General features: G+C 38.7%; 1 protein-coding gene across 2 annotated transcripts in view; it reads right to left on the minus strand.

The window, feature by feature from the left end:
• The window catches only part of LOC141798492 (A-type voltage-gated potassium channel KCND3-like), a 182,265-nt gene that overhangs the window by 21,138 nt on the left and 137,885 nt on the right, over positions 1-23,242 (minus strand). For both annotated transcript variants that reach the window (XM_074680483.1, XM_074680482.1), the window contains one exon: positions 2,992-3,154. In XM_074680483.1, coding sequence (XP_074536584.1) covers positions 2,992-3,154 — 163 coding nt within the window. The remainder of the gene's footprint in view (positions 1-2,991; positions 3,155-23,242) is intronic.

Here is a 23,242-nt window from a genome sequence, read left to right on the forward strand (position 1 = left end):
TATGGGAAAACCTTAACATCTAAATAAGTCAAACATTTTAACAGCAACAACAGAAAACTTAATGATTACAGGACTGCTGCAGTCAGACCAAGCAGTCCTGGAAATGGTTATTGTTGTGTTTTTATGCTCTGAACTGAGGCTCTTATTTCTGTATTAATTAAATGTCATTGTATCATGTGACAGTTGTAGCCAGCTGACATTATAATTAAATAATGTTTTGTTAAGACAGTAATATTGTGATTAAGGATGATTCACAAAAGCCAACAGCCTCCTCAGATATTATTCAGACGATGAATGTACAGTGGTTAAATCATTCCAATGACCCTGCCACATTAAAGAAAGTATTTGCATAGTTACCTATGCTAGGCTTTCTGGTGGCTTCTTTTCAACTGCAATGTCTATCTTTTTTTCTCAGTCACATTTTCAAGTAGTCTTACAACAACATTACACAAATTGTTCGTAAATTGTAGATGAATGTGAAATACGCATTGCATTTTACTTCTTTGTTGTCCCATTTGTCCCTGAAACTGTCAGGAAGTTTTAAGATTCACCACAATTAACAAAGTCACACTCATTCCAAAGTTGTGCCTTTTGTTAAAAACCTTACCTGTATTTTCTTCTGCCACACTGATTCAAAGGCATTTCTCTCAGAATTTGAATTTATGAAAAACCAACCACCTAGGGTCGTATTTTATAACAGATTAAAATAACACCTTTCCCTCTTGAATTAGCTATCAGCAGCTGCTTGCTAATTCAATAGCTCTCTTATCAAACCTCTGAAAGGTCAAGCCCACTGGGTAAGTGTCATTATGGCTTACACTTAGATTTTAAGTGTGTGTGTGGGGGGAGATTGGGGGTGTGTGTCTATGTGTCAAAGGAGGATGAATAACGCCAGTCTAGAGGGCATTCATTTCCTGTGAGTGTGTGTGAGAGTGTGTGCTGGTATGAAAAATGTGCAGTGATGTAGGTTGAAGGACAGGGATTCGTAGCACACATAGGATCAATAATTGAGGTTAATTCTATTCACTATCACCTTTTGTTAAGTTTGTAAAATGTGTCTTTTGTCCTTCATTGAAAAAAACTTGTCCATCTTAGTTTTTTTTTCTTTGTCATCTATAAAACAGAAAAACCTTCAGAAGGTTTTAAGGTCTCAGCCATTCATATGCCTGCACACACGGCATTTATAAAACCCTTTCCATTTATTTTTGATAATCTAATACTGCATAATCATGTACTGTGACCTTCTAAATACAGAGCTTGGTGATCAGGTTATCATTATCTGCACACACTCCAAATCAAAACAATTTATAAACTCACACAATTGGCTATACACCGTATAAACCCGAGATTACAAGATGTATGTTGTCAATGGCTCTGAATAAACATGGTAAGTAGCACAAAGTTAGTTTGTATAAAGAGCATGTCATGGCCGAGTTAACCACTTTACAGTCATGAGATGGAAACAAAATCTGAATGCTGTCAAGCTACTCCCTCTCACTGTTGTTAGCATCTTTAGCAAACACCAGGGGATAACGACACAGAATAGGATAGTTTGTGCACAAAAGCAATATCTCCACAGAGAGAACATAAACACTACTGTCAGTGTGACTGATTTCATAATACAAAACAAGATTAATCAGCTCAACAACACAGTTTCACTCTTGAGTCTTGAAGCAGCCTTTCTTGGGTATCAAGCTTAGAGTTAATGAAGTTCCTCTTGAGATTCTGAGTCGGAATTTCAAACTTGGGAATTTCTTATTGACATGTCCAACTGGCATCTAAAAATTTTCCGGTTATCTAATGCTCCATGCAAGATGAAATGAAACAGAAAATATTTCCTTAATTTTTTGTAGCTTCTGTCAAGGATTTTTTTTCCTGTGTTGAATTTGGCGCCCCCTGTGGATGAAGCAGTACCTAATATATTTTTGCTGATATGTAATATGTGATATCAAATGAGAGGTGCTTTCTTTCTCTTTATTTTAAAGGTTGTTTTCAAGGCTTACTGTACGCTACTTCTCTGGGTTGAACAGCCCGCGATATTTTGATTTGTTAACAGCCACTCTCCAACCTTTACCCTGTGTGTTTTTCAAACTCTTTATACCCTATACAGTCTTTTACCCATTTTCTCTTTTCATTGCTGCACCAGCCTCTGGAATGTAACAATAAATGTGATCTCAGGGCCAATCCCAATTGTCACCCTTTCCCTTCTCTTTTTGTCCCCTTGACCCTCTGTTTTGAGGGACAAGGGGTACAAACACATCTCTTAGAAAGAAGACACCACTCGTTTTCTGCTGTGTCTTCACCCCTAGTCACTTGCTGGTTGTGTTATAGGCAGAGCGACTGTATATTTACTTCCAAACTGAGCACATTTTTACAAAGTAATGATAAACTGATTTCAGATTAGCATGATAAATTCACAGCAAACCGACTGCACTACAACATACATCATTGTGTCATGAGACAGGTAAGCTTTGAAAAGTTACGTGAAAGTTACAGTATCCAGAAGCTTTATTGTGTAGCTTTTGAATACGTAAATTTTGCTTTTTTGTTATGGTACTAGTACAGCTCATGTAGCTTAGCTGCCTGATCATTCATGAAATGCAGTTCATTGTAGCTAAGTCACCCTGGTCTGACATCTGTGTAGCTGTTATTAGCTGTAGCTGTCACTATAACAGCGTTATTCATGTACAATTCAAACCATGGCTAATATGTATTTATATGGAGTAGCAAAGGATTGGATATCTGGTAAAAAATATTGATATCATGGGAAATTTGTCATACCCATTGCTATCAAGTGAAGTCCTGGTTTGTCTTTGTTTAAAGGGCTGTGTGAAGCTTACAGAGAACTGACTCCCCTTCACTAGATGTGAACATGCAAAACCAAGGCCTAAGGAGTAAACCAAGAGCTAAGGGGCAGAATTGGGATTGATACTTAAGCCCTTTATATGGAATGGTAGTGCCACATTTCCCATAAATGTCTTTGACTTTTACCTTCTGAGCACGGCGTTTGTCAGCTCTCTGGTTCTGGTGGTAGATGCGGCTGAAGTTGGAGACAATAACAGGGACTGGCAGAGCGATGACAAGCACACCGCTTAGCGAGCAAATGGAGCCAAAGATCTTTCCAGCAATCGTCTTTGGCACCATGTCACCATACCTAAGAAATGAGACATATGAGGAAGGGTTAGGTTTGAAGTGAATTAGACAAAGAAAAGGCTGCAATAACAACATTTCCATCTGTTTTTATTACTTTTTTTCATAGCAAGCTTCAAATTATGCTTAAAAAACCCAAAGGGTGAATTCCAGAGAAGAAACACTGCCAAAATATATTTTAAATTTGATGAGGCAGAAAAGACAGCATATTAGAAAAATGAGACCAGAGATTTTTAAAATGAACCTTGAAATTGTGGGGACTTTTTTTTTTTTTTTACAACTGCAGACAAAACATTCATTTCTGAATGTAACACATTCAACAAAGAACAGCTAGAACAGCTGCAACTTGATTTCCATCAGGCATCAAAAATCAAGGTTACTATTTTGGTTTGTTTTTAAAGTGTTGTAAAGACTGTGTGCATGTTGTACAGAGCCAGAATTCAGACATTTACTCAGAAAATAAAAACTAAGGCTGCACTATTCAAACTAGTCAGACATTCAAAAGTCACTTGTCCTTGTGTCGTTTGAATAACCTTTACATAATGTGTCAAAAATCAGTGCCTTGTAAAGCATTGTAGGCCATTATCACTGTGGAAATAGTGGATTAGCTTTGGATTTGACACATCCAGTAAACAGAGAGAGGAAGCATTAACTTCTTTTCATTTTACTCCTTTTTTTATCTATTAGAGTATCCTCTTTCAACAGAGGGTTGTTCCACTACTATAAGTTTCAAACAATGACACAATGCTTTAAAAAATCATACATTATTAATACCTGTCCAGCACAGAAATGAGGTGAAATTCTGGACACAAAGTTTCCATTTTCAGTGTGCAAACAATACAGGAATAGAAAATAACTGATCATTAACAACATGTCAGCAGCAATGAAAGGCAAAATGTAAATGTCACAATGTCACAATATTACCTCTGGGTCATTGCATGTAACCCAGTTTATCATTAATTCTTTGATAACAAAGGATCTTTATCAGTTACTGCTGTAGTGACAACTTTATTCTAGGTTGCATACAAAAGAAGACCAAACCAAATATTCAAGCAAAGATTTTCAAACTGTTGCTCTCTTTTTGGCAAGTGGGAAAGGGGGAGCTTCAGGTTGAAAATGAAAACATTTCTGTATTTGCTGTAAAAACTTTGGAGTTTCTGTTATTATTGAACATAGAAGTGTGAGAGAAAAAACTTTAAAAGGTTGGTTTGCATCAAATAGTTTTAGAGCCTCAAAAATTCCCACAACTCTAATTCACATAATTTAGATGTTAACATTTTTGTAGGTCACTATTTTTAGATCCATATTCTCAAAATGCAAGTATTTATTTATTATTTGTCTCCATGTATTGGGTCTAAATAGAGACTGAATTAAAATGTCTGTGTGAGCCGCCAGATTTCAATCCTTTCCGTTTCTTTATTCTCCATTTTAAATCCTCTTGTTCTCTCCTTCCTCTGGGCTTTGGCTAATTCGATTACACAGGTGAATGGTTGCAGTAACAGGTGGACAGAGGGAGAGAGATAGCACCACTGCTATCTGTACAGCTCAGACAGGGCATAACAAAGCCATGCCAGTGCGATCCAGGGAGAGGACGAAGCCAAGTTTGAGTCCATGGCCAAAGCTCTGGGGCATGTTGGCGCGTAGCGGAACAAATTGATTTTAAAACACAGACTTCTTGGACAAGCTCTTAAACGGATGAGAAAAGACGGAGAAATTGTCTCTCAGAGAGGCTGCTGACATGTTCAAGTGGTGTTTTATGAAACGACAGGACTCAGTGTTTGCTGATGTACCACAGGTACCATTTTCACATCAAGTTTCTCAAACAATCAATCAGTTGTTGTTCATGCAACACCATCATTGGAAAAGGTATCTGATGACACTTTTCAGAAAGAGCAGGACAGCTGAAACTCTTTGTTCTATTATCAAGAAGGACTCAGTATTTATCCAGCTTTGGTCAGGCATTCAGGAAAAGCAGCACATATGCTAGCATGATCAGCTAACCGCTAGGCTCCACAACCCCTGAATTGAGAGCTCCATAGTAGGCAGAGTCAATGAAGCTAGTTTATACTTCAGACCAACAATTACAATGTAGCTAACAGATTTTAACTGACTCTTACCTATAAGAGATGTAAGGTTTTCTTCGCCTACCTTTGAACGCCTGGTTTGCTTTTGTAAAATACAGTGTTTAACCTCACAGGAATAGAGCACAACCATGTCATTTCTTTTTCTTTTTTTTAGTTTAAGTGTTTTAACATCATCTATAAAAAAAGAACATACCAAGATATTTGACAAGATTGGTTGGTTCTACTTTGACTTGGGAAATCATGAGAGGTGAAATAAAGCCAGAAGAAAAAGACAACAGGAATAATCATCTTTAACTCAAATTTCAGATAAATGATCCTAGATTGCATTTGAATTTAGAGAGACAGGCTCTAGGTAATCTCACAAACTACAAAGATAACGGGTGTGTGGCTCTTCCTTCTCCTTGCGTGAATCTCATTTGTTCTCACAAACATTGGTATGCTGCCAAAAGCAATGCCCAAGCTTTATGTAACAGGCAGAAACCTTGAGCAGAACCAGGGCGGTGATGATCTTCCCAACCAGCTATAGCCAACTGAAATTGTTTTAAACTGATCTAACTCTAAAGGATAAACCGACTTACATTGCAACAAAAACAAAGTGGGTAAAAAGTGATGGACAAATATGAGCTGAAAAACTCCTAAAGACAATTTATCTGATCTGTAGCAGCAGGTGGTCCTCAACAATGACCGACAGGAAATCGTGAAACAAGGAAGCATAACAGCTCTTAAGCAGCTTCATAAGTAGTTATAAGGATTGTGAAAAGATGAATACATTCTCAAGCTGCTTTAAGGAAACAGTTGAGTGTCTGATCCTTACATTTTCACAGGAAGCACTTACATTTGTCTAAAGATCATTTCTTTCCTTTTCTACATCCATAGATGTGGCCTCTTGGTTTCTCCGAGTTTCCTCCCGGCTGCATTCTCGACACAATGAGACTCTTGACAGGTAAGCCCCATGCACTGTCGACCGCTGCGCCTCTCGAGGGCCGCTCTCTGCCTAGACGTGGGCTGGTGATGGCTTTCCACTTCTCTGATGGTTGTTTTTTTGGCCCAAAACTCCCACTCTCAATGCTGAAGAGCGCTATAATCACCAGACTTACCTCCTGCTTACTACCCACAAACTGAAGAGCTGAGGGATTATCACACACCCAGCCTTCTGCTCCGCCTGAGCAAATATGAGCAGCGGGAAGGACGTGATGTTGCTCAAATCCTCTTTGAAAATTACTTTTTCTCTGCTCTTTCCATTTCTTTAAAGCAGAGATGCGCAAGGCTGCAATTAATGACATAAAGCAGTTGAACAAATTCATAACAAAGACACTTTTTACATTTTCTTCTGCTTGCATTTGATTGTGTCTCCAAACCTGGATAAGCTAGCAAAGTGATAATCTAAAAGGTTTTTCTACCATGTTTTCTTTTGCCCTACACACGTTCTTTAATGGACTGAGAAAAAGTCAGCAACTGGTGGCTTATGTTACAGGAAAACACACAAATAAACAGCTGTCATGGGGATAAATATTGATATTAAAATCAATGATTACCGTAGCTTTGGTTATGTTCCATAACCTGCAAGGTCATTCTTTTTATGCAACTCAAAGATGGTATACAGGCTGTAGAACTTTAGGATGATTAGCCATAAGCGACAAAGATTTGACCACAGGGCGTGTTGTTGTCGTTAGACCGTGTCCTCGACCGCCAGACAATCAGACAAATGATTTCACAGTTTGTTCCTCGCGCTGTCTGTCAGCTGATGAGAGGTGACATTATCCTCACTGCGTTTGTGACTGCTTTGTTGTAATAATGTTTGACACTTCATGCCAAATATGATGAGTCAAACATTATTACAGCAGTGGGATATTCAAAACTTTGCTCTTTGCCGTGAGTTATTTTACTACAGGGTGTTGGATTTCGGGGACATTGCTGAAATGATGAATGGTTGGTAATGATTGCTTTCATGTAGGGACAAAATGAAGGTTGACCTCTCTTTTATTGCAGAGCCGTCTCTTTGTTCACGTTGCTGCCACCAACTATTTCCTCCCATTATAAATTTAAATGCACTTTGTAATCAAAAAGTGTCGAACACAGTCCAGACCGTCTTTTTTATAGCTCTATTAAAGCACTTTAATTATCATCCCTCCTTAACTTGTGTCCAGAAAATTGCTTGTGATTTGATTTAATCTTAATAACACTTAAAAAAATGTGCTCTGGCCTGAACCTTTGAACCGTGCTTTAGAGCCTCATACACTTTTTTTCACATTGAAGTCAAACCGTTCCAGCCCTCCATGAATAAATACACCACCCCCATCTATTTAAACAACGCCACTGAAATGATGCTGCAGGGATTATTCTACATACAACACCCAACAAGAAGCATTCAATGAAATCTGAACAGCACTGCTACTAGTACTACTAAAGTAACCACTGAAAACCACTATGAACAACATGACATGACACGACATGACAAGGCATACATGGTGAAGAAAACAGGAAAATAACACAGCAAACTTTGAGGTAAAAAAAAAAAAAAATAACGAGTGCATCTCTGGAGAAGTTTTAAAAAAAAAGTATTATCCTGCAGGCATTTTCCTGAAACATGTAGGTTTTCAATCCTTATAGTACATTCCTGCATTCTAACTCCTTGGACATATTTTTTTCTGACAAATTTTATCTACAGGTTTGTTTTGGCATTTTTGTCTTTGTCCCTTCTAAGAGTTAAATACCAGCCTATGCATCCTTCAGGTACAGAGTCAGGTTCAATCATTTGTTGTATATACAGTGGACAGTGTGGCTCCGCCATTTACCATAGTATGGTTTTGAAGCCAAAATACCCCCGTCACAGGCACAGGTAGCCCTTTGGTAGCCATGGTGCAGTCAGAGACTTTCAAGAGTCTACTCTCTTCTTGTCGCTCCCTTCCGACATATTTTACTATCCCCGAAAAAAATACACAAGAACGGCAGCTGTCATCTATTGTTAAGCGTGTCGTGAAACCTCGCTTTCAACCTCTTGTAACAAATGAAAAAAAAACTTTTCAGAAAAAGGAGAACTTGAATACAAGAAAGCCTAATAATATCTTCAAATCACCATAACAATTGAACGTGAGAAACATTTCTATGAGGGGTATTAATATTTTGAAGTTTGACCACAGCCCATCTAGAATGACCGGGGTGACTGGTTTTTTAACCTATACTGCAGTCAGCCACCAGGGAGAACAGTTTTGTGGCGACCTCACTTTGTGCCAAGCACAAGACGTCCATCTTTTTTTTTTACAGTCTATGGGTTCAATGGACAGCAGAATGACATTAACTACAGAAAAAAAAAGGAGGAACAAAAATTAAAAGATGCACTGATCGCGGGGTCTAGTTTTCAAGATCTGCAAATAGATTCTGATATTGGCAGAGTGACATTGGCAGAATTATATTCTTTCTTAAAAGAACTAATAATTACAGAGAAGTAATTTTTTTGGATCTGCTCTTTAACTGGTGTTTCAGGATTGTCATTGTCAAGATTGTCATCTGTAAGGGCTGCTGACTCTGGCTACTGGCTTAGTGAATGGAGCACCTCCACCTTAAACTGTGTTTTTGTTTGAAAGTATTTTGTTAATACTGCTCAGAAGTAGCTGTTTTAAAAAAAGATGAAAAAAAAACCCCACTCCCAGCAACTACTGAGATACGGAGCTGATACACTGAATCGTCAGGTTGCCAAGATTCAGTTCATAGATTCACTGTATGCAATTTGTGATCCACATTAGATTTTTCTAATGCATGACTGATGTGTTACACATCATATAAGACCATGGATTTTGCAACTTATCCAACTTTAGATCACTCTCTAGGCCACTCATGACATCATTATCTCAGTTTTACATAGTATGCTGCATTCTCCATTGTTGTCAACACACGCTGCTATTGTTGAATTTTAAATAAACAGATAAATACACAAATGTTCATTAGTTTGACACAGTGCAGTGGAATGCCACAGTTAGAAATGTAAGGACATCTCACTCTAATAATTGAGTAATTAAGGAATCATTGAGAGTCAGAAATGTAAATATTTGTGTATGAGTAATGCAAAGCATTGCAGTTTTGTCAGATCACCCTGAAAAGCAAATTTGTAGAATGTGGTGTCTGGACTCCTGCTGTTAACCTTTTAAATGAATACACACCAATAAGCAGAAATAAACAGGCCGCTGTACAGTAGATTTAGGAAATAATGAAGTGTTCAGGAAAAGCCTTGAAGAGTAGTTAAACGACGCAGCGGGGCATGTAGCACAGCAGTTGAGCTATTTCTGCAGTAAATGTTCTTCCACAGGCATTCATTACTCTGCTTTTTTCCATCTGCCACAGTTTTAAACTAAAACTTAAGTGAGTGGAAAAAATCAATTCTGAGGGCGTTTACGCAGTCATGTGTTTTATCCTCTCTAATCTCTCGTTTGTTTTTCTCCGTATTAAAAGAAGCTCAGTTTATGCTCCCACAGCTCATGGACTGGTGTGCCCCTGATGGATCTGTGATGGGCATCTAATAAAACAGAATTGGATTGGATGTGCTGCCATCCAACAGGAGGGATGACATCAAAGCAATCAATCCGGCTGAAGGATTTCTGCTTAAGCGAGACAAAATTGAAAGCAGCAGAGTCAAAGCGAGTCAAACCTTGTTACAGCTGGGATCAAAAACATTAAACTGTTACCACAAGAGCAGCTAAAGGACAAAACTCATTTTTAATCACAGGACCTGCACTCTTCCTGCTTCCACAGGTGTGAAGAGCTTGCACTCCAATTTGTCACTTTCAATCATTTCTTTAAGATTGATCACCTGTAGGAGAGAAACTGAAAATACTTATAAAACCTGTAAATGACCAGAGTTACCTGTCACCTCAGTCATCAATCAATACACACACACAACATCACAAACACACACCAACCTGAATGCACCCCTCTGTGAAAAATAAACACGATTCAGACTCAGTGGGCCCTGTGTGAGTTCTCCAATACTTCTTGAAGTCATTTTGAGATGTCAGCCAAGAGGAAAAAGAGACTATTGGGAGCTCTGATATGTGTCTGATTATGACAGTTCAGTCTCAGAGTCTGAGCTTAAAATTTGTTTCAGACACTCATTCCAAGATTTCAGATAAAGGGAAGATTCGAGCAGCTGGAGCAGTATGTCTCAAAAAAGGGAAAACACAAGCGTGAAATCTCATATAAGTCTTATTAAAACCATGTTGAGTTAAATACAGTCAACAGGACTGCTTGAACCTAAAGACAATTGTTTTTCATAATGGCGGCAGAGTTATGCTCCAAATCAGTGAAGATATGTGGCTTTAATTGAAAAATGTATTGTTTTTTTGCTTCTGTCTCATCCAAAGGCTTCATCTCTTCTGGTCCTCTGTATTTCTCCAGAGGGTTCCTCAGCAAGATAATTATTCAAGCTAGAAGCCATTAAACCATATTTATCATTTTGGTCTCAAAATCTAAAAATGCAACAAGTAAGGAATGATTTGTTTTTGCCATGGGGTGCTACTTCGGTCATTCATTCAGCTGCATGTGCACATCTCTATTCCATACAAGGAGAGTCTCAAAATGATGTGAACAGATTGCCTCAAACATTTATCCTGTTCTTGCTCACCCTGCTGTTTCAATTTAATTTTTGAGTCAGAAAAACAAAATTATATTCTTCAAGCTGTATGAATGGCTACAACACCATTCCAGTCATCCTGAGACATTTCCAGGCCACGTCCTCTTTATCACTTTTGTGTTGGACCTTATCAGAGCAAACAACCTTAAAATGTCCCTACTTGGACTTGGATTGTAGTGTTGTTTTCTGTACCTAAATTATTGCAAAATGCAAAAGAACTTCAACAAACAAACATGCAAAAAAAAAAGGAAAAGAAAAAGAAAGAAAACAACAACATCTATCGACATAAAGAATGGCTGTGCTGTCATTCGCTTGTTGTGTGTTTGAACTCCGTCTGACACTTTCCCCTGACACACAGTACAGTGACTGGAATTACAATCAAACCACATTCATGCTGATTTCTTCTTTCCATGTGGTTAAAACTAGTAACTCTTTTGGACAATCTCTTTTTACATCAGTGGACTTTGTGTTCTCTGAATATGTTTTAATTTTGCTCAGTGGGTTCCTGAAATTAGGCTCCCCACAGTGGTTTGTATAAGAGATTGTTCCAGTGTGCACTTAACCAATCATGAAGTTATGCTTTAACTTTTCAAGAGCAGGACAAAATTTACCTACAGTGGGAATCCTACTTACAATGTGTTACAATCAAGCAAAAAACAGGGATTTCTACTGTGAAGAACAACGGTGGGTTGATTGGCAGATTCTGTTTGGCTTTTCAGCTTTGATATTTTTTCTCTGAAGGCCAGATTGTTAAAAAGACAGAAAATCTACAAATCTTCAACAAATTTAAACCCAAAAGCAAAACAAAACTATTTGGATGATGTGATGTGATGTGATATTATATAAATCAACAGGGGTGCAGCACAGCAGGCTCTATTACTGTAAACAGAGGGTCATTGGGTGTCATTATACCGCTAATGTGGATGCAAAAAGCTGAGGAAGGTCTTAGAAGTAGTTAAATGGACTTTTGAAGCCACTTTCTAGCCTTATGAGACAGAACAAATAAAAAATCTTAAAATGAGATTGTTTCAAACACTGAGCATTTCCTAAAGATACTTGAAAATGGAAGTGAAGGAGAATGAATCCTTTTTTATTAAAATCAATTAAAAATTCTCTTAACTTTCTTAGACACCAAAAAATTTGATTTCTACTCTTAACCTGCTGCAGCACAGGAATGATAAAGACTGAGAAAAGTTAAAAAAGTTTCTTTCACCTTGTTTCAACTTGAGTTCATTACTCCTCAACAAGCGTGCCATTACACTTTGGAAAATAGTGGAACGCCTCTGGTGTCCATCTGGTGCAATTGATTTGAAGCTGACAAACAAAATGATGGATTTATTGCTTTAAGTCACCGGGGATTCTGCCGATTCATGGATTGCTTTTCAAACACTTTTGCTGAGTGAAGAAAGGCAGCTCAGTACTCACAACTAAAGACTTATGAGTAATGATAAATTTGCTCAGATAAGGTTATCCATTGATTCAAAAAAGCGCCCACAATTGCACACTTATTTCTTAAATTGTCATATAGAATACACATTAATGATAGCTGTGGGGCTTAAACAATAACCATTTGTTCAACAATATATGATCTCGCCAAGCCCTTAAAGGATTAACTAAAACACATTTGTATAAATCTCCTGAATCTGTACAAAGGAGTCGATTCCTGATTGCTTTTTGTGACAGATTTACTGGGCTGTGTGACACTGCAGGTTAACAGCAGATCTATTTGCATGATGTTTACATAATCTACCATGAATCTCAATGGCACTGATGGTATGCAGCTGGGAAAAGTGTTGGATAATCCCATTGAAGATACAAGTGCAGAGCTTGAAGAATGTCATCCCACTTATGAGGCACTTAAACAATCATTCAAACAAAGAGGAAAGCGAGTGACTAGTCCATATACGTAGAAAAATGATAAAAAACAGATGTAACCAACAAAATGTTGCATACGTTCTCACTGTGTCTGACTGACTTGGTCAAATTGTACATCTTCTTTAACTTTCCATCCTTGTTGTTAAGCTTCTGGCTCAAACTCTGGTAATTTGTGTTTTTCTCTTTCATCTCCTGTGAAACATCAAGTTTTTCTTCCATTTGAACTCTTTAGGTGGTCTGCCTCGTGCCTGAAACCAACTGTCTTCAGATTTCTCTCCCTCAGGGACAAACTAAATGTCTCCCCCCTGAGCTAACCTCTCATCTCCTTCTTTCCATCCCTGCTGCTAAGCTTTCAACACTTGGTAATGTTGCCATTTTTAAGAACCATGGGACTTTACAACCTTACAGAATATGCCTTCACGTTGCTATCTCTGCACACAATGAGCATTACGGGTCCCCCCCTCCAGGTTGATGGTAGCCCATCATAAGTAGCCCCTGGGAAGTAGCCCCAAGCAGGAATCTGATGCCGTTATCCTCCATGCTCCACAGGTCATCCTTGCTAAGCTTCCTTTTCTCTACACTTTCCAACTTCCACTTTCCACTGCCTTATGACTGCTTTATGACTGGTGTCCTTCTGTTTTAAAGACCTGCTTTGTTCCACACTGGCCTGCCTGAACTAAGCCCCATTCCCTACAGACTTACTGCAAAGAGTTTGCTGCTAACATGTACATCAGTACAACATCTCTTCATCACAGCAGCACAGGGGATAAATACACTAACCCTGCACTTTTCTTAATTAGTGGCATTAGATATTCTTCAGTTAATCAAATATTTCAAAGTATAATCAAGTGGTAAGCTCTGGTCTAAGAATATGAGACAATGCGGGAGTGCTAAAGTCTGCTGTTTCTCAAGTGTCCACTTGAGGCTGGCTCTGAAAGTACTGGAAGTCACATACACACCAAAAAAAAAAAGTTTTCCAAGCAAAAATTAACCTATTTGTAGCCTGGTTCAAAAAACATCTATTGTCTAAATTGCTAAGTTTACTATCGGCACCAAGGTTATGATAGTTTTGGATTTGTCATTATAGTTTAGTTTTAGTTAGTTTTGACATTTTTTTTCCATTACAGTTTAGTTTTAATTAGTTTTAGAGCAGACATTCTAGTTTTTATTTAGTTTTGATTTTTGCAACAAGGCTTAGTTTTAGTTTAGTTTTAGTTTTTTCATTCCTTATCAACCAGGTGCAGGATTCAAAAAGGTCAGAGTAAATATTTTGTCATACTGTTTATTTTCAAGTCTAAGTGCTAGTGCTCACTGCTCAGTCAATGCTGATACTGAAATGTTGGCTGCTGCCTTAAACACATGAAAATAATATAAACTTCTTATAAAAAATATAAGCATCAATTATATAAAATAATGTTGGCATAAATTACATAAAAATAATATTAACATAAATTATAAAAAACAATATAATATGAGCTTCAATGAATAAAAACGTGGACTCTGTAACAATAAAGGCGGACTCAAATACAATAAAAAGAATGGACTCTGTAACAATTAAACTATTACAGATGCTCTAATTCATTGCTCCACTACGTTTCGTCGCAGCACAGCGCACAGCCAGTCAGTGCAGTAAACAAGCTCGTCCCTATACGCCGCTATGATGATGCTGTGCGGCGCTGACAACTGCCTAAAACTGTCTAAAATTGGTTGGGAAAATGTGTTGAATTAATTTAAATCCTAAAGGCTATTAATATTGTCAAAAACTATAACTAAGGGAATTTTGCCAATCATTTTAGTTAGTTTCAGTTAGTTTTGTGAACACAAGATACAGTTTTAGTTTACTTATCGTTTTTGTTTTCTTTTGTAGTTTTTATTAGTTTGAGTTAACTGCAATGTATTTTAAATTTTATTTTTCCTTTTTAGTTTAGTTTTAGTTAACTAATACAACCTTGATCGGCACACACTGTACAGGGGGTGAGTCTAAGTTGGCGGTTCAGAGGATATTAAGATTGCGATCCCACCCAATCAGAAGCACAGCTCAGGTCACGTGACTGACAGGCGCTCTATAGCTGTACGCAAAGCCCTTGCCACTGACCACAACTTTGCATTTGCTTCTTTTTTCATTTCAGAAGCAGATGGGTGACTTCTGGGAGACTGCGTCCATGTTTTATACAGGCAAGAGGACGTCAATTTTTTTTTTTTTACAGTCTATGGTTTAGACTGCTATGCAGACTTCAGAATAATGCACACACTTCATTTTTTTGTTGGTAAAGGTCTGACAATCCCTCCTTAAGTCTTTCCTGATTCTCTTTTTCATAATTAAAGACAAATGTATAGGCCTCCTCTTTATTCTCATCAGTGGAAAGCTAAAACAGAAACGACTGACCACGAGAAACGTCTGACCTTGCCTGAATTCCAGGGCTACCGCAGGGGTCCACAACCCCTCTGTATGCTATTTACACTATATCCAACTTATTTTTCTACAGGGGAGCAGGTAACCTCAACAGAAACAGGAGGGGAGAAACAACAGGAAAGTGGGATTGGGTTTAACAGGAAAAGAAAAACACTGATGTCTGTTATTACATACAGGCGTATGAAGGATGTAGGATATTGGACTGTGTGACCTGCTGCCACCACAGAGAAAGCCCCATCCATCATGACCTATGCGATCTGTTTGTATTAGAGGTGGGTTTATCTCAACAGGGAGAGTTAACATCAAGGGCAAACCTTCCTGCCATAAAGGGCATGGTGGAAAATGACCGAAAACAATGGTTGAAAAAAGCAGGTGAAGTTGAGGCAGTCAAAGGAGAAAAAAATATGATAACGGACATTATTCGATCTAACCTTTACTTACAGAGAAGAGGTTTTGCTGAGCATGCTTCCTCTGAAGGAGCAATCTTTTCAGAGATCTGGGTTGTATTCATAGATAGGAGGTGTGAGTGTGTTTAAATGGTTTAATGCTCCCACCCTCTCCTAGATGGCTCCAGAATCAAAAGATTAACTCATTGGTTAAAAATGTTGTAATAAACTTTTATTAAAACAAGTTCAAGTTGAAGTGTTTTAAGGCAACGAAACAAGACTGGGACAAGATTGAGGCCAGTAGACAGCGAGTCAAGACAACCAATCTGGGGAAATGACCAGTGGTGATCCTGGTCCTTGAAGGGTCAAGACCAAATTATCCTCAGGGCAAACCAAGAATGTGTCAAGCCTAAGACTGAGGTAGGACAAGCGGGGATCAAGGTCAGGGGAAGGCAAGCAAAAGTATGACCAAAGCTGTGGCAGAGTAAAACTGCAACACAAAGAAGGCTTAGGCAAGGAGAGAATGACTCAGCAAAAAAAAGTAAAGCAGAATCATTAGGAGCTAGAGCCAAAGTTAAGGTTTGTGAAAAACTGGGCAGGTAGGTTGAGTGAGACTGAGACAAGGCTGAGGTCAGCGAAGGATGAAGAGGAGTCAAGACAAAGTCTTGGGCAAGGAGAAACAAAGTCAAGACTAAGGCTAAGGGGGTAAGGAAAAGAAAGAGACAGGCAAGACTAAGGCCATGACCACACATAGCCAGGTATTTTTAAAAACAAATACCCCTCCCCCCCATTTGTTCTCTGAAATACCTTCGTCCACGTGCACCGGGCAAATCTGCAGATAAGTGTGGCACTTGGGGCATACCAAACCCATATTTGGCAGTGTTTTCCAGACGTAAAACCCATGCCAGCCAATCAGAATGAGCCCCTGTCATTCAGCTGTGACATTTGAGAACCGAAAACTCTGCTTGCTGGTGTACGAATGAAACCATGAAACAGAAGTTTTCCAAAATCTTTTCTTTGGCTGGAGTTTCAGAAAACATCGTTTTTAGTGACATATAGCTGCAGTTTCATGTGGATGACAGGCGTAAATGTTTAAAAATATATGTGGTTTCCCAGATACCTGGCTATGTGTGGACATGGCCTAACGTAGAGGAAGGTGAGAATGTATCAAGTTCACAACCAAAACAAAGGGAAAACCAGGCTAAGTCTAGGGAAAGAGGTAGGATTAGGAAGAGACAATTATGCTGAAGACAGTGAGCAAATGAGTTCAGGCCAAGGCATTGCAGGAATCAGTTGATACCAAGACAGAGGCAGGCCTAGACCAAGTACCGCCAAGGGTAAGACAATGTGAGAATTAGGATGTAGCAAAGGATGTAGAACCCATATCAAGACAAGGTCAAGGTAAGGTTAGACTTAGTCCAAAAAGACTGTGGCAGAGGGAGGAGGAGTAAGACCAAGCCAAAAGTAGGGTCAGAGGGGTCAACCGAAGCCTGAGGATGAGCTGGAACTAAGACTCTGGTATAGGGAAACAAAGTTTAGTCCGAGTTTGAGGATGATCAAAAATATCCAAACTAAAGTCATGGCATGGTGAGAGTTAAAGAGGCATAAGTTAACTGAGTTTGGACAAAGGCCAAGGAAGGCAAGAATGAGATTGGACCAAAGCATGGACATGGGGGTAGAATGTCAAGATCTGAATCAGACCAGAGGGATTCACAGACTGTATGGTACTCTCCAAAAAAGCAAACCATGGACACTCAAATTTATGCGAAAGTTCCATATTTATAATTCAGCAAGGAACCATCTTAGCATTGAACTCCAAATGTCAATACAGATGTGCTTTTTGTATGAGGCTACAATGTTAAGACCAAAAAGGAGGAGGCTGGAGTGGTGGAGGTACGGCTTCCCTTGCAGCAGCAGAGCACCATTAGTGTAGACAGAATCAGTGAGGGGGAAGACATGTTTGGTTGTGAGGATAGGCTTTGTTTGGTTTATGAGAGACTAGTAACTTAAAACACTGGCCAGTCAGCTGATTACTGCTTGGACATGTGACTTCTGTGTCCCAACACAATGCTTCACAAACATAACAAAAGCCTGGATTCCTCTTCATCTTTTTCATATGTAGAGGTCTTCAGAATAATTACGAGCTTCTAGTAGCAGTGTCTTGATAAAATAATCACAAGGCATAGCAAGGGTGATTTTCTTTGTTGAGAGTTTTCTTTTATTCTATGAACAAAAAACAAAAAGATATTATCGCTTCATTAAATTAGCGATCTTTAATCAAACAGCCCCTTTACTGTCATCCTGAACTGGTTAATTTTTTCTTCCCAAAACAATCAAACAAAAATTATCTTTTAGCTGATTAAAATGTCCCTAAAAGAGATTAGATGTGCAATTTTTCCTTTTTAACATTTAATATCGGGGAATGATTGAGAGAGAAAGAAAACGAGAGACGGAGAGCCCATGGCATTTAAAACCCACAAGCATTCTGGTTTGACTTGGCAAACATTAGCACTGATATAATCTTACTGTCTATGCCCTCATGTTGCATGAGTGTTTTGTAAAAAAAAATATAACAACAAAATGTCCTGTCCTTGATCTCTTATAAAAGATTAATTTCCAATTCATTTAACTTTATCTAATGTCTTTCTTTTATGTGTTGTTAATGATTTTTTTTTTGTTAAGCAGCACTCGATCATTTTCTTTTCTTCCAGTTCTGCCCTCTGGCTTGTCATGTTTTGTTTTGTTCACTGGCTCTGATAAGATTGATGATAATATAAAAATTGAACTTCTGAAATGAACAACCTGTTCCAGAAGGAAAACAAGACTTGGAAAAAAGTTATTAGAATTTTAGTCTTTGAAAGTAACAATGTTGAAAAGAGGTGCTGTTTTCACGGCTTAGGGGATCCAGGGTTAGCTATGTCCCTCCCCAAATCAAGTTTGTTACCTGAGTGGCCACCCCAAAACCTTACCAATGAAAAACTGTCTGTTAGGCTATGTTGCAATAACTCAATAGTATTTTTCACACATTAAAAGTTTTGCTTGTTGACATGTTTCAAAAAGTAGCAATGGGCAACTATAAACAAATGCATTACCTCATGCAAAATGTTGTCCTGAACAAAGAAAAGCAGCGATTAAAAGAAGATCTGATCTCAGTTCATTTCCAAAACAAATGCACATCTAGGCAAGAGCCACGTCCTTATGATGGAGGGGCAAAGTGCTTATGGAAAGCAGTCTTAACCCTAGAAATTTGAGTGGTTTCAGACAGTCCTCACATTGTCTTTGACAGGGCCTTTAACGTTTTCACCCTTCAAAGACTTATGCTTAAAATCATTTATAATTTGCTTTTTTGTTGTGTAATTTTTCAGTTACAAAACTAAAATGAAGCATTTGTAGCCCAATGTAAGTTGTAAAATTAGATATGATCAAACAGAAAGAGTGCCCCGGTAATCTGTTTCTCAAGTCTGAGCTGTGGATGAGTCCTCTAAGGGGGGAAACATTCAATTTGAGAAAAAAATGCCTTCATTTAAATAATTATAGTCATTGTTCTTAAGCTATCTTTTGGCCTTTTTATGCCTTTAATTGGAGAGGAAGGGCTGCACGGTGGTGCAACGGTTAGCGCTGCAGCCTCACAGCAAGAAGGTCACCGGTTCAAATCCCCACCTCGGCCGGTGGGTCTTTCTGTGTGGAGTTTGCATGTTCTCCCCGTGCATGCGTGGGTTCTCTCCGGGTACTCCGGCTTCCTCCCACAGTCCAAAAACATGCTTACCAGGTTAATTGGTCACACCAAATTGTCCCTAGGTGTGAGTGTGTGCGTGCATGGTTGTCTGTCTATGTGTCAGCCCTGCGATTGACTGGCGACCAGTCCAGGGTGTACCCCGCCTCTCGCCCAATGATTGCTGGGATAGGCTCCAGCCACCCGCGACCCTAAACAGGATAAGCGGTATAGAAAATGGATGGATGGATGGAGAGGAAAGGGCAGGACAGGGAATGGAGCAGGAAACAGGGCGAGAGTGGGGTGCCACACAGGATAAAGGTATTACAGGCAGGTCGCAAGCCTGGGCCACCTACTCAAGGGCCTGCCTCAGGGGGCATGCAACCTAGACCCCAGACTATACTGGTGCCTAATAATCTTAATCATTAACTAAAAAATGTACCTTCCTGTGTTAACTAGAGTTCAAGACAATCATTTTCAGAATGACAACTATCTGGAAGAGGCCACACTCACACAGCCTCAGGCTCTCTTTATGTAAGTCTTCATTCAGCTTTTGTGTAACACCACAGGGAACAGCTTATTCTCCCTTCTCTCACATATCCTTGACCGCTTTCCGTTTGAGTCATGCATTGATTTAACTTCACTGTGACGTTTCTGGCATCTTAATTTATATTCAAGTATTCCTTTATTCATTTCTGTCATGGCTCTGTGGTGGTACAACACTGACAGCTGTTATAACATTTTTCTCTTTTATTCATGCCCCCTGCCGATGCAGCTAAATGTGTTATGATTTTAATCTGCCTTTTTCCAGCAGTAGTTCTACAGTGTGAAGTTAATTTCAACATGCTGGTGACAACGTATGATTTAGAACTCCTAGATTCAGATTATTATTTTAGCAATCAAAATCTCCTGAACAGGCACGTTTTATTTATATGTAGAGAGATGGAAGGGCTTTCATGATTCATTTCAGGGTGCCATTATCAGAGTTTTAAGATTTCAAAAACTCTGCATGCAAACTTCTTACAGAACTCTTATTTTCAGCTAAACATATTCAAAGCCACTGTCAGGAGCTTCTGCTTTTTGCCAGTTTATGTGCTCTCTGTTATACCTTTTTTTTCTGGCAGCAGTAGCACAGTAAGTGGAACCCTGCTCATGCACATACTGTAACAAGAAAAGCACTCTGAGAGCGCAGACCTCCGCCAAGCATATTGTGATTGTCATGCAACACTTTAGTCCTACTTTAATGTTATACTCCCTTCAGCAGACTGTCTGCTACAATTGGGTGTTAGTTGCAGGTTTGTACGATAATTTGTTTCCTGATAAAGTTGAAAATTATGATGACCCAGTACAAATTTCATACTCTGGATCTTAGAATCCAGAACATTGCCAGGATCTGGATCGTACTTTTACATCTGTCAGAAATTATGGCGACCTAGTCTTGTATTGTTTTGCAATGCAATCCGACCATCTATCATGGAGTTATATACACATATGGCTGACCTTTAACTACTATATCAGACAATCATTCCCCACCAGCAGTTTGAATGTTATAGGAAATATTCCGATTTTGTGTTGATGATAGGGCTGGACAATTAATCGGATTTTAACTGTGATTTCAATTTTGCCATCTGACAATCATAAAAACAATATAATCGAAGAAAAACAACTAATATGCCACACAGTGTAGATGTATGCAAGTTCCTGTGCTTCATAGCTCTTCTGTGTTCCATGTGCAGCCACAGCGAGTGTGTGTGACTTACGTGAATCAATAATACTGTATGTGCCACTTGCTGGTTCTTTAAAGTTGTGTTTAAATCAGTACTGAAGTTTTTGAATAAATAAATAATTGTGTATATTAATCTTGATTTCAATATCACTTAAAATAATCTGGATTCTTATTTTTACCATTATCGCCCAGCCCTAGTTGATGACGGTCTCATTTCTCTTGAAGGTCATGACGATCAACTCAAATTGATGTTTTGCAGTGTTTTTCATTTATTGTAATCACTAATTCTGTTTTTTTTTTCACTATTTCACAGAAAAAAAGTCAGACATAAAAGAAAAAGAAAAAAAAACATTATTTCATAAAAGCCGATGACTGTAAATCAACTTACAATTCTGCATGCATCTCTGCTTCCTCCCCTCCTGGGTTTCCACTTTAAATCCTATCAGCTCTATTCTTTGATTCTGCTTTTTAAGACTTCCCGGGCTTCCTCATGTATTTTCTCTTTGCTGTCAGTCTGGTTTCATTGACAATCTCAGCTGCACAATCATCTGGCTTAATGAAGCGTGGTGTCCCATGGATGTGACAGGAAATTCATGTTTGTCTTCTGTGTTGTATTCTCCGGCAGAGATGTAGCAGCGTCTGCAGCCCAGAAGAGTGCTGAGCTGCAGAACAATATTCAGGGACGATTTTGTTTCAGTGCTAGACGAGAAAACAGGACTGGTTTGACTTATTTTTTAATGTGGCGAAACAACAGCAATAAAGCATAAAGACTGCTAAACCTTTGCAGTTCAATGGATGCAGATGATAATTGATTATTTCCAGACGGAATTTTAAACACATCTTTATGATTCTACATTCTGTTTCCCCTCCTAGTGACCTTAAGAATTATAGAATTTCATTGCTGCACAGGCAAACAGAATTATCCAGGCTAAACAATTAACATTTCTGCATGTTTAGAGCACTTTAGAATGATGAAACACTGAGTAAAAATCATCCCTCTGTTTGCAAAGAATTAATGAGTGTCTCAATAAGGATCTGGCATTTTGGAGTGAAAATAGTTTAAATCCTTTCCACGTAGAAAACCTTCTGCACCTCGCCTGATGAAGCCGAGCTATTGTGAAAGGTTTCCTTTTGTACCAAACCATTTCACTCAACAACAAGCTGTATTATTCACCTTGTAAGAAATACCTTGGGTATTTGACTCAGTAACTGCAGACTTCAGAGCCTATTTCAAGCTTGCAAAACTCTCAGTGGTGATAGACTTAAGGACTGTATCTCTAGTTTGATTCACATGAAAATAAATGGTATAAACACATCATAAAACCAAAAACTTCATGCTGAGAATAATATTTAGTTTCTAATTATCATTCTCATATACACATGTGACATTTTCACCTTTTTATGACCCTCCAGTCAGGAAATACTCACACTTCTCTGTAAATATCATCTCTAACCTTTCGATTGGTGTTCCCTGTGAACTTTCCAACATGAGTGTGTGACATCTGGTAAGTGTAATGTTGGACAAGAGGAGCCATTATGGCAGCCAATGATTCAACCGCAGACCAATTAATTTCTCATCCATGCTTGAGCTCTGCTCCTCTTCCTCCTGGCCTTAATCTCTGTCACCAGGGATGTATGCAGTGGAAGGAGCTGCTGAAGCTTTTGATCTATGGTACATGAATTTCCTCCACTATGATGGCGAGGAATGGCAACCAATTATTGATGGATCTGGGGAAGTTTCCAACTACTTTGTCAAAATGGGAGGTGTGGAAATGAAAATGTGCTCATTAATGAGTATTGTGTGCTGTCATGTTATTTCCTTATTAATGGGCCAATCCAGTATTTTTGTGATCAAACTCAATCAATGTCACAGTGCTATTGAAAAAAACTCATTGTTGAAGGTGATGGAGCAAAACTGCACTGACATTACATCAAAGGGTTGCCGGATTTGACGTGCCAATCCCCTGACCAACAAACAGCAATGACATGTAAGTCGTTTGTCAGAACAGATGGTTTAAGAGGTCCCAAAGCCAGCCAGTAACTGGTTCTGTGTCGGAGCAGGATCAAGGGTGTCCGTCAGTGACTCAAAGCACTTTGTCCACATTTTGTTTGTTTGATCATTTTTTCCCATTATGGTCAACTTGATCCAGTCAGTGCACAGCAGAAGTCCACAATAAAACCCTTCTCCAGCTTAGCTTGTTTTTCTCCCCTTAATCACAAGCATAGGGACAGGATGGCTGAGAAAATGTTACATAACTTTTAATATCAGTCTC

Source organism: Halichoeres trimaculatus, unplaced genomic scaffold, assembly GCF_033239565.1.
Source record: "Halichoeres trimaculatus isolate MK-OKI-2021-1 unplaced genomic scaffold, fHalTri1.1 fHalTri1_scaffold_1, whole genome shotgun sequence".
Lineage (NCBI taxonomy): Eukaryota > Metazoa > Chordata > Actinopteri > Labriformes > Labridae > Halichoeres > Halichoeres trimaculatus.